This window comes from Thamnophis sirtalis, unplaced genomic scaffold (assembly GCF_051295495.1).
Source record: "Thamnophis sirtalis isolate CommonGarterSnake01/CBP01778 unplaced genomic scaffold, rThaSir2_p1.2 scaffold_6, whole genome shotgun sequence".
Lineage (NCBI taxonomy): Eukaryota > Metazoa > Chordata > Lepidosauria > Squamata > Natricidae > Thamnophis > Thamnophis sirtalis.
The window spans coordinates 37424727-37436733 of NW_028261386.1; the positions used below are offsets into that span (position 1 = coordinate 37424727).

General features: G+C 40.9%; 2 protein-coding genes across 2 annotated transcripts in view; one reads left to right on the forward strand and one right to left on the reverse strand.

Moving 5' to 3' along the window:
* The window catches only part of LOC106544512 (two pore channel protein 1), a 29379-nt gene extending 27960 nt beyond the window's left edge, over nt 1-1419 (forward strand). Inside the window, exon 19 of the mRNA XM_014060805.2 lies at nt 334-1419. Within this exon, the coding sequence (XP_013916280.2) occupies nt 334-479 (146 nt within the window). The 3' untranslated portion in view covers nt 480-1419. The remainder of the gene's footprint in view (nt 1-333) is intronic.
* Nucleotides 1420-4182: 2763 nt separating this feature from the next.
* Nucleotides 4183-12007, reverse strand: part of BUB1 (BUB1 mitotic checkpoint serine/threonine kinase) — a 52100-nt gene continuing 44275 nt past the window's right edge. The window contains exons 17-23 of the mRNA XM_087717619.1: nt 10417-10554; nt 9316-9431; nt 8601-8762; nt 7144-7301; nt 6869-7046; nt 6372-6478; nt 4183-4388 (exon numbers count right to left, since the gene is read on the reverse strand). Of these exons, the coding sequence (XP_087573745.1) occupies nt 4193-4388; nt 6372-6478; nt 6869-7046; nt 7144-7301; nt 8601-8762; nt 9316-9431; nt 10417-10554 (1055 nt within the window). The 3' untranslated portion in view covers nt 4183-4192. The remainder of the gene's footprint in view (nt 4389-6371; nt 6479-6868; nt 7047-7143; nt 7302-8600; nt 8763-9315; nt 9432-10416; nt 10555-12007) is intronic.

Here is a 12007-nt window from a genome sequence, read left to right on the forward strand (position 1 = left end):
GCCTCCAAACAGCCTGCTGTTGGCTGTTTTTTGGGCACCTGTGAAGACCAGATTGCCAGCGTGCCTTGTGCGCACCGGAAAACAAAAGAGCAGCTGGTGACGGCACATGTGCCCACAGAGAAGCTGTACGTGCCACCTCTAGCATGCATGCCATAGCGTCCGCCTCACAGGCATAGGCTGTTCTACTCCACAAAGTAGCTTTGCACAATCAACCAAACAAAAATGCATTCCCTGCTTATATCTGTGGGCCAAGTTAAGTGGGAATCAGTGGCTTGAGTTTTCATATACACTGCACCTGGGGAGGTTCAGCTAATTTATTTGTTTTGGCCGCAGGATACAGGACTGTGGATGCCTTACTCCAACGCATGTTTGAAGCAGAGATAGCCCCAGAAGAAGAAGGTCCTTCCCTTGATGAGATCTTAAATTTGTCTCCAGATGAGACCTACCCAGGGAACCCAGCTTTTGACCGGGCTGTTTAACATGGAGAATGAGTGGAAATAACTGGAATCTTTTTAAAGCAAGTTCCCTATTTTAATCGTTCTCTAGCTCGCTAGGTACCAGCTTTAAGCTATTAATTCTGATACTTGCAACTGAAAGATTATTGGTGCTGTATTCAAGTTCTTCCCTCCAATGAATCAAGCACTCAAAAGCTTTAATATGTAATGTATATAATAGATGAAATGCAGTATTTTTTATAAGTGGAAAGCATATTGGATAAGTTTGAAATACTTTGAATTCTCTTACATGCTTAACACATTACTTGGATACCTAATATTGAAAGTTATATTACTGAATGCAGCTCTGTCCACTACAATCCAGGGGTTTTTTTTGGTCACCTTATCAATAAATATCAGGGAGATATCAAATAATAAAGGCAGGGAATCCAATGCTACGTACTATTGTTCCTCATTCATCCACTCACTTCCTATCAAAGTTGTAGTGGGCTAACCCTTTGTCTTATAGATCCAAACCTTCTCTGAAAGCAGAGTGAATGGATGCACTTGACTGATGAAAGTAGATCCATGCCTGAATTACTTTATCATTGTCAGTTTAAATAAAGGTAGTATCTGAGTCCTAAATATCAAGCACTCATTCGCATAGTTAAGGGGCTGATACTTCCTCACTGGTCCTGCTTCTCCCATTGTCTGGTGTAAAGTGCTGTTTCCTACATTCCATTCATCCAGAGATGGAAATCAAAAAAAGGGAAGACACTTGACCTGATTTTTTCCCCAAACAGATCAGCCTTGAACTTTCCAGTTACAGGTAATTCCTGATTCAAATTGTATACAGTATCAAAATTCAAATGTCTGAAAACATTGAAAACAAATATTTAAATGTTAGGTTGAAAAATAAGTATTTCTATGTTTGACTTTAAAAGAATCAGATTGAAGTGGAAATTAAATGAAAATGTTTAATACACGCATGTTCAATATGAGTCATTAATTTTTTGCATAGGGTTGAAGTGCAAGCCATCTTGAGAATGATTTTGTTGAGAGTTGGGATATAATATCTTAATGTCAGAAATGTTTTTGACATTCTGCATCTTTAGTTAGGTTTCTGGGGTAATACTTATTACAAAGTAGTTCATCACATTACTGTATGTGTTGTGTTGTGTTGTATTGTATGTACTGCATGTACTGGGAGAGGGAAAGGTAATTAGCCATTAAAGGGCTGGTAAATATATTTCCAATATATTTTGGAAAGAAATTCTTTGTACAAGAGGCTCAGGATTCTGAGAGCAAATCAGAATGGAACCAAATTTGGCGCTCTTCAAAATTCAGATCTGCTATTCTTCAAAAATGGCTTGGGGAAAAAAAATCCACCAGTGAGTCTGTATGGGAGAGATAAGACAGAGATCTGTTGGCTTAAACCCATTTCCCTCTTAAGGTCAGCAACCTTAAACACTCAAAGAGCCACAAAGGTCCTAACCAGAAGTCCAGTTTTCCCCCACCATAGTTTTCTAGTGTGGTGTTTTTCCTCTGCCGATTGGAAGTCTGGTTCCCCTGAAAGCCCTATCAATTGTGGAACCAACTGGCAACAGGGAGCCACAACAGAGGGAGGAAAGAGCCATGTCCGGCTCCAGAGCCACGGGTTGCCAATCTCTGACCTAGGTGGAATAGCTATTAAGAGGTTGCAAAGAATTCTAGAAGCCATAAGTAGAATGAAACAAATTTAATCTAAATTGTTACCGATTTGAGCAAATCAAGTCCCTCTTCCCCATTGTTTCTTTGGGGGTTTGCCCTCAACTGATGTATTTTATACCCCTCCATGTAGGAATGCAGTATCTGTCAGATGTTTCAGATGAACTACTTTCACCTGAAGTCATTGGTTGCTGATAAAAGCTTTCCAAAGTATGCAATGGATAATAGTTTGTTCCCCTGCTATACTTATTCTCAAAATCTTAATTTTTCCCCCTTCAACTTCTAGGTATACAGGTATTAGTCATTAATTGACTGCAGTTGGGACCATTAACTATCACTAAGGAACACGGGTTTTTAAATATCATGTGATCATGCTTGTCTTATGTCAGTTTCAGCTAAATAAATCTTCCAGTCAATAAGCTCAATATCACGACCACAACTTGTCAGGTTCCTCATTGATTTTGCTTGTCAGAAACCAGCTGTGAAGGGTGCAAATGGCAATCATGTGACCACAGAGACACAGCCACAACTTGAAGGGCCAGTTGTAAATCTCCTTTTCAGCACCATATTAGGTTCAAAAAGTTGCTGAGTGAACAATCAGCAAGTGAGGACTACCTGTATATTACTGAGCCTCTGGAAACGTACAAAATACACACACACACACACACACACACACATGTTCTGACCCCCTCCTCCGTCTAGTAACGAATGCCGAGACAAGCTTAAATGAGAATGTCCTTTAATAACAAGTTCAGACTCTCGGTGGCTGAAAGCCAAGTAAACAAACAGATAAGGACCTTGTTAGCAAGGCCGACAAACTTTGGCAGCAATTCAGACAAACTCTGGCAGCAATCCAGCCTGCCAAGTTTGTTTCTCTTTAGTCAAAGCGTTGGCTTCTGCAAGAAGGGCATGGCACAAGCAGTCTCCAGCTGATCATAATTACCTCCTGAATTACGTAGTTGTTCTTGAGGCCGAGTAGCCCTTTGACGGCGTGCATCACGGAACAACTCACAGTTGTTGTCTCTCTCCCTTGTCTCCTCCCCACTGATCCAAGGCTCAGTCGCCACATGGTGGCCAACCAGTCTCTCTGCACCCTGCTCGGAGTCAAAACCCTGTCCAGTGTCCTCCACATCCTCCAGGGCCGACTCATAGGGCCCCTCACTGTCGGAGTCTGGTGGCAGTTCCAACGGCTCCTGCTGGGCCACAACATATATATATGTTTGGAGACTTGGCAGGGGTTGTTTTTCTTTTTGAGATAATAATGACAAAGAGACCAGCAGTAAAGTTTTTACTCTTAGAAATAAGGAATTGGGATAAAGGGTATGATTGTAAGTATAAGACAATTTGGTTTCTGCTTTTATATATTTATATAAGAAACGGTCCGGAGACTACAATTCCCATCATAGTCTTGTTGGAAACCTATCATAGTAGAAGAGCTTCAGATACAGGAAACTTGATCCATGGTTGGTACTTAATGACTAAATAATAGTTTTAATACAATATAATTATAATTTTAACTCAAGATATGCTGACAGTATTACATTTATCTATCACACTTGATGCCTTGTATTATTTACTATTATTCAACTCTTATTTGAAAAATTAAAATGAACGGACTTGACTAGACAATTTTCCTTTGAAAGCACATTTTATTGTTTATAAAGTACTCACAGGAAAAAAGACACTGGAGCATTTAGATATGAGGATGTGAGTTCCACAAGTGCTGACTCCTCCATCAATCTCAATTTTCATTCTCAAGATTTGGGTCTCTCCATGTTGACTTTTTGCTCAAACTCCACTCCCTATTCCCTATTTTTCTGCTGTCCAGTTCCAAAAAGAGGGTTCATCTCCAATATTAACATTTTTGAGAAGTGTTAGAAAATGGAAGTCAACACCATTAATCGTGCACCATTTAAGCATCAGAAGTACAGTGCCAATCTTTGCAAGTCAAACCAAAGTTAAACTGCCGCTTGACGAAACAAGATCAAACTTCATGAAGACTTGATCAAACAATATCAAAACCTTTTCGTTGTTTCATAAGAGTCCAGTCTTTACTTCCGTGATCGTTTGTTTTCAACAAGCAACACTGCAAGCCTGTTACGGAGAACTATTATTTTATTGGAATAACTTTTTAAAAATAAGTCTCTCAACGTTGCCCGTAAAGCTCCCAACGAAGGCAAGTGGTTGCAGTCTTGTATGTTCAGCAAAGTGATGAAGAAATTAACCCAGACCTCTCCATTGGGAACCCTAAGGGGGGAAAAAGAGAGGAGGTAAAAACTTAAATCAATCTTTACCAGATGTGGCCAGATGTTTCTCAGAACCAGCATCACAAGTGGAAAGCTGTGTCAATTATTTTGGAAGATGGACTAGAGCAGGGGTGTCAAACTCAAGGCCTGGAGGCCGGATCCAGCCTGCGGGGTGTGTAGATCTGGCCTGTGGGGCCACCCTGGAAACATGGGTGAAGGACTGGCCCGCGGTTCCTCTGCCAGCAAAAACAGAACTTGCAAGGATCGCGGGTGGCCATCCCGAGCTCCATTTTCATTGGCAGAGGGCATTGCTGGTGAAAATAGCAATAGCAATAGCAGTAGACTTATATACCGCTTCATAGGCCTTTCAGGCCTCTCTAAGCGGTTTACAGAGTGTCAGCATATTGCCCCCAACAATCTGGGTCCTCATTTTACCCACCTCGGAAGGATGGAAGGCTGAGTCAACCCTGAGCCGGTGAGATTTGAACCGCTGACCTGCTGATCTAGCAGTAGCCTGCAGTGCTGCATTTAACCACTGCGCCACCTTGGCTCAGTGGTTAAATGCAGCTTAGGAATCCATTTTTGCTGGCAGAGCACTCTGGCCACCACAGGTGCCCCTCAATGAGTGACATTGAGCTGGTCATGCCCATCCTGGTGACATCCCCCCCATCCCCCGAGGTCAAACACAATCCTGATGTGGCCCTCAATGAAATTGAGTTTGACACCCCTGCACTATAGCTTTATCCAAAATAGGCTGTACCATGAATTTCAAATTAGATTTCCTACTGGTCAATACCAAATTTGGGCTGTTGGATCAACAATGAAACATTTCACTTTGTCTTCAGATTTTCTAGGTTTCAAAAATATTGTTCTTTCAGACTCCCATTCATTTTTGTATTTTCAATGATATTCCTAATTTAATGGCTATAAAAAATGGTAAAAAAAATAAAATCATTGTATGTCTAACCTTGAGAGCCCTTTACATGAAAAATAAATGTGCTAATCACCTTTTTTGCATTTATTCTATTAGCTGTCATTAAGCGGAGCTATAATGCAACTAAAAATCCTAATGCTACTTCATTTTTTACAAGCATAATCAGATTTTATTAAAAGTGTCTTAAGATCACTCTGTAGAGCAGTTTTTAATCTAACACAGAAATAATTATGTATCTGGGGAATATAATGCTAGTGGTATCCGAGGGACATATTTATGTTTTGCACTGGTTCTTTCCATTTCTTGGAGTATACCCTTAGAGCAAATTAATTCTTTATTTCAAAAATAAATCACATATTCTTGCTCAGTATTTGAAGAATATAAATAGAAATTGTCCATAAATCCTGTTTCCCAATTTCGATTACGACAAAGGTTGATAGCATCTTCTGTAACAGGGGTGTCAAACTCGATTTCATTGAGGGCCGCATCAGGGTTGTTTGACCTTGGGGTTGGGGCAGGGGGTGTGGTCTGACCAGAGGGCATGGTCAGCTCAATGTCACTCATGTCAGGGGCACCTATGGGGGCCAAGTGCTAAGGCAGGACTTTCCTGAGACCCTCATTCACTCTCATTATAATCTCCCTCCCTCCCTTCCTCCTTCTCCTTACTTCTTCATTCTCCTTTCCTTATTTTTCCTTCCTTGCTCTCTTCCTTTTGCTTTGTACTTCCTCTTTACATTCCTCCTTTTGTTGTTTTTAGTTTGTTTTGCTAGCCCTCTTCCAGTGAAAATGGAGCTCCATTTTTGCTGGCAGAGGGTTGCAGGAGGCTGTTGCACCCAAAAATGGGGCCCAGCGGGGCTGCATGCAGTCCCCAGAGCTCCATTCTCACTGGCAGAGGCACTGTGGGCTGGTCCTTTGCTGTTTCCAGGTCGGCCCACGGGCCAAATCTAAGCACCCCACGAGTCAGATCTAACACACAAGGAGCAATTCTACAGTAGAGAAAATATATGGCTTGGGAAAATTATTGTTGAAATAAAGTAATTATAGACCAACCTTCTAAAGATACCATCAGGTTTCCAGATTCCTTGCTCATTTTTTACTTTCATATATGTGCCAAATAACATGCAGTACACTGTTGCAGCAATTCCGAAATAATCAGTCTAAGGAGTAAAAATATTATAAAAACATTTAGCTTCAGGTGTTTAAAAATATCTGCTTTTAATCCCATCCTCCCATGAATATGATCCAATTGCAAACAGTCTCCTTTCCCTGGTTTATTCCTGGTGCTCTTCTGGAATAGATTAGATTGAGCAGGTGTGTCTGGGCCAAATGAAGCCGGGAGCTTCAAGCCCTAACATGATCTGAATGCAGAATCTCAGATACACCGATAATTACATTAGTACTGCTGTATAACAGGTGTTCTAAAGAAAGATTAGTAACATCTGAATCAAAACTTACATCTCTGAATTAAATTTTCCTCCATGATCAACAAGTCTGTAATTACATGGGCTACATAGCATAGTATGAAAATCATACATGGAAGTCCATACCTGGTAATTCCACGGCTTGCCTGTAATCATTTCAATACATTGAAACCCAGATGTCTCACACTTTCCGTTGAAAGCGGTTCCTTCAGGAAACAGGGTCATATCTATGCTTTGACCAAAGTCAATAATCGTCAGACCATGAGATGTGCCATCAATATCACATGTGTCATTGTCCAAAAACCTTATTTAAAAACAATTAACAATGATCACTATTAAGCAATGCAACAAGTCATATTGACGAGAAAAGACCTCAAAACATTCACAAGTGAGATACATGCCTTTCGCCAAATATGAAGTTGTCAGGTTTAATGTCACCATGAATTATTCCACACTTGTGAAGCTCTTCTACCATGTGCAGGATTTTTATGGTGAAATAAATAACCAGAGCTTGGGGCATCACCTTCTCTGTTAGTTTTTTGTATATATTTATGGTGTTCTACAGAGGAGACAGATGAGAAGCAGATGATCATGTGGACAAACGAATATGCCTTAAATCCTGTGTATAGTGGATATAGAAAGTTTACACACACATACACACACTTTTAAAATTACAGATTTTTGAGATGTAAAAACAACATCATCATCAGCTATACACTTAACAGACAGCAAATTCCACTTAGACCTTGGAGGGAAAAATGCACCTGGTTTACAAAATTACATCCTGCTAGAAAGATTTCATACATAAATTCAGCAAAACAATGCTTTCTAAACAGCTATTTTAATTTGGCCAAATATTTTCTGTTAAGGGCAACTAATTTGCCTGGTACGCCAATTGCGCTCCTTCCTGGATCGGGATGCCCCTCTGCACAGTCACTAACACCTCGTTCTTTCTCGCCTGGACTACTGTAATGCTCTCTACATGGGGCTGCCCTTGAAGAGCACCCGGAGGCTCCAGCTGGTCCAGAATGCAGCCGTGCGGGTTGTCATAGGGGTACCTAGGTGCTCCCATGTTACACCCCTTTTAGGCGGCCTGCACTGGTTGCTGGTTGTTTTCCGGGTGCGATTCAAGGTGTTAATTATGATCTTTAAAGCGCTCCATGGCTTAGGTCCTGGATACTTGTGAGACCACCTACTGCCACCCGTAGCCTCCCACCGTCCAGTACAATCCCACAGAGTTGGCCTCCTCAGGGTGCCGTCGGTCAGGCAGTGTCGGCTGGCGACACCCAGGGGGAGAGCCTTCTCTGTGGGAGTGCCTTCCCTCTGGAATGAGCTTCCCCCGGAGCTTTGCATAATCCCTGACCTCCGGTCCTTCCGGCACGCCCTAAAAAGTTGGCTTTTCCAGCAAGCCGGCCTGGCCTGAATAGAATAAAATAAATTATTAATGTTAAATTGTCAATTTTAATTTAATCCTAAATTTGATTTAAATTGTCAATTGAAGGTTATTGGATTTCTTAGTTAATCTTTTAAAACTTTTGTCATATGTGTTTTTATGTTGTACGCCGCCCTGAGTCCTTTGGGAGAAGGGCGGCATGTAAGTCCAATAAAACCTAAACCTAATTCTACTTGCAAGTCATAACACATTCATCTGCTGGGGGGGGGGGGAGTGGGCTTGAAAAGGTGAACATGATTGTAATGTAGGTAAAAAAGGGGCTGGCTTTCAATTGTGTAGTCACGACTCCTTTCTTGGTTTTTTGTTAAATCCCCCCCCCCCCCAAAAAAGGACATCTATATCCCTTTCTGGTCCTTCAGACTGTGATGACATTTGTACAAGAATATACATACAGCTCACACTTACCAGTAAAGTTCCGTAACTGTAAAGCTCCCCTATTAGAACACTTCCATTTCGAAAGAAGTGAGCACCGTGGAATTGGATGCAAAGATGATGCATATGGGGCTTCAGCCTTTCAGTCAGCTGAGCTGCTATATAGAATTCCCAGGGGCTTGCAGGTTTCTGTATCTATAAAGACAATAAACAGTTCTGCTTTGCTTCAATGAACGGGAGCCAGTAACCACATAAAAAGATTTTTTATGCTATTAATTTAAACCAAAACCTGACATTTTCTATTGTTTCAAATGACAATGGCCGATTGGCCATAACACTACCTGGAGTTTGAGGGGCACCACAAAATATCAAGAGGATGCACTGATCACCTCTCCCAAACCATGTTAGAACATTTTTAAAATCTATTTAATTGTTGATCCTGGCCAGAAATACACCAACTTCCACACTGCATAAAAAGCAGTGTGTCAATGCTATAGCATGTTTCTAAGGTACATATAGAACATTCCTGGCTCTACAGATTAGATACAGTCTGCAGAGTCTTACATATCCAGCTTGTCCAGGCACCCATTCCTCTTCACTGCTAAATTCTAATCTGACATCAATTCAGCAATGGACAGGAGAGATTATGGGAATCAGAGATTTAAAAGACAACATTGTTTTTACTGGTAAAGCAGGTGGATTAATTAATTTTAAACAAGATTCTGGAAGTTATAGTTGAATATAATACCTTCAGTATTACTTTGTGATTATTCTTAGAGTTATCCATGTCAAGGACAGAAGCTTGATACACCTGTGCAAAAGCTCCTTCTCCAAGTAAGCAATCAATGTGGAAGGATGTGGATGCTGAATGAGGACAAAGAAGAGATAAGCAAGTAGAACAGGTCTTGGGATTATAGCACAAATTGCCTACTTCCAGCTAAATAGGGTTTGTCTCAGTTCCACCTGCAATCGTCTCTCTAAAATTTCAGTAAAAAACAAATGCCAAAGCACACCAGAAGTGCAGAAGCAGGATCCATGCACTGTGGAAGGATGGCCCTTCTTTTTCAATATCACCAGCAACGAATGTTGACCAATATGTTGCCTCTAATTCTGGAAATTCAGCCAAATACACATAAGAGTTTATACTATGAGAATGAGTGGATTTATCAATAGTTATCGTTCCCGCAAGGCAGAACAATAAATTTTAATTCCTATTATTTCTTTAAATGTGTCATTTGCCCTACAAACAACAGTATGTACTGAGGTTGTATGTAATGAAAAATCATATAAGGATCATGTAATAAGGTTAGGTCCTTTCTTGCCTCATTTTTCCTCCCTCAAGTGGAAAAATGAAGTGGAATATATTTCCATTTTAACAGATTCTACCCTTGGTGTGTTAGTTTAAGTAATGTCTAGAAAGAGTCAGCTGAAACTATGGACTACTTTTGTAGTTTTATTAGTTCACTAGAGTAGCCTGCTGCCTTTTGCCTTCTATAATTCCAAGCCACTACAGCCAATGTAGTCTGCTCCATTAAAAAAAGAAAAAAGTATCATCTTCAATTACACAATTTCCTTCCTTATATTTCATAGTTTCAATTCTTTTGCTTTGGTAAGAATTTTTATCATTATTAAAACAAATCTTGTCTGAAAATTATGGATGAACACAACCAAAACAGTTGGCATATTGGCAATAAATTCTTCCATAAAACTGTATGGCTTTAATGGACACAAACACAATTTCCCAATTTCTCTTTTATACTGAAATATGTGCAATAAAACTGTCAGTACAACATTTTTAAAAGTTTCGTAACTCTGAAAAGAAAAACACTAAACACGTAATGGGACTTACCTAATGTGACAATAGCTTTTGGTCTGACAACTGGAAGATTTGATGCCCACTGGAAAGTATTGGGATAAGCACTTATTGGTTTTGGCACCCTGGACAGAAGCTGGAAGATTAAACTCTCATCCCAAGGGTTCTCAAAGACTTTGTAAGACAATAAAAATAGTCAAGATACTGAAAATAATCAGGAAAGTACAAGAAATCCTTAATGATAGGCATTATTAAAATCTGGAGAGTTGAACCCAAACGAGAAAAAACAGAGAAGAGTACCACTCTTCAGATGTTTGGGTTTCAATTCCCCCCAAAACTCAGCAATTGCCATGCTGATTGGGGAATTCTTTGGAATTGTCCACACATCTGGAGAGGAACCAGACTGGAGACAACCAACATAAAGTTCCAGAGCCAATGAAATACATATTCGTAGGCACTGGGAAGCAAGAAGGCCCATTCCCTGTTAAGAAACAGGAACTGATGATTTTTTCGGAGTATAAGACGCACCGGAGTATAAGATGCACCAAGGTTTTGAAGAGGCAGTTTTTTAAAAAAAGTAGGTAGATAAATAGAGCAATAGAGAGGGAGAGAAAGAAAGAGAAATACAGTAGGTAGGTAGGGAGAGAGGATAGTTAGGTAGGTACCAGGGACGTGCAGTCAGGGGAGGCAGAGCCTCACCACTGTCATCATGAAAAGAAAAAAACATGTAAAAAGAAAAAGGCAAGAGCTGAGGTCAGGATGAGCTAGTTGCTGCCAGAGTCACCCTGGATGACTCTGCTTAACTGTTTAAAAAAGCCTCTAAAAAAGCGCCCTCTACAGGAGGAGGCAGGAGAACGACATGCCTCATCTAGTCTGACTTTAGGCGTTTTATGATCACTCGAGCAGAGTTAAGCAAGGGTTAAAAGCCTAAAAATTCCTGACGTAGGTGAGGCACCTCATTCTCCTGCCTCCTCCTATAGAGGGCACTTTTTAGAGGCTTTTTTAAACAGTTAAGCAGAGTCATCCAGGGTGACTCTGGCAGCAACTAGCTCAGCCTGACCTCAGCTCTTGCCTTTTTCCTTTTACATTTTTTTTCTTTTCATGATAACAGGCAAGAGCAGAGTTGAAATCCTCTCTGAAACAGCTGGAAAAGGTACGTGTAGGTTGGAGAGAGGGGGAGGAATTCAAACTTTATCCTCAAGTGTAGATCCCTCCCCAAGTGTAGTTTGATTGCAGGCAGAGCCACGTTGCCTTTTCAAACACACACACACACACACACACACACACACACACACACACACAGCTGGATAAAACTATATAAGCCCAGCTTCACTGATTACAAGTTTGAAAAGACAATGTGGCTCCGCTTGCAATCAAAGGCTCGGATCGGCTCCCCTCCGGCTTCTCTACCTCTTCTCTCACCCCAGCCTACCAGTAGGATGGGTGGGCTTTATTGCGTTTCAGGCATTTCCTACCCAGACAGCAGGCTGCATTTGCAATGGTGGAGGTGTTTGGGAAGGCAGCAGGGGAATGGGGGTTGGGGGTATGGCAGAGGAGGTGCTTTCAAGCCATTGGAAAATATATCCAATCCCAACTTCTATGTTTGTGTTTCTTTGAGAGAGAGAGA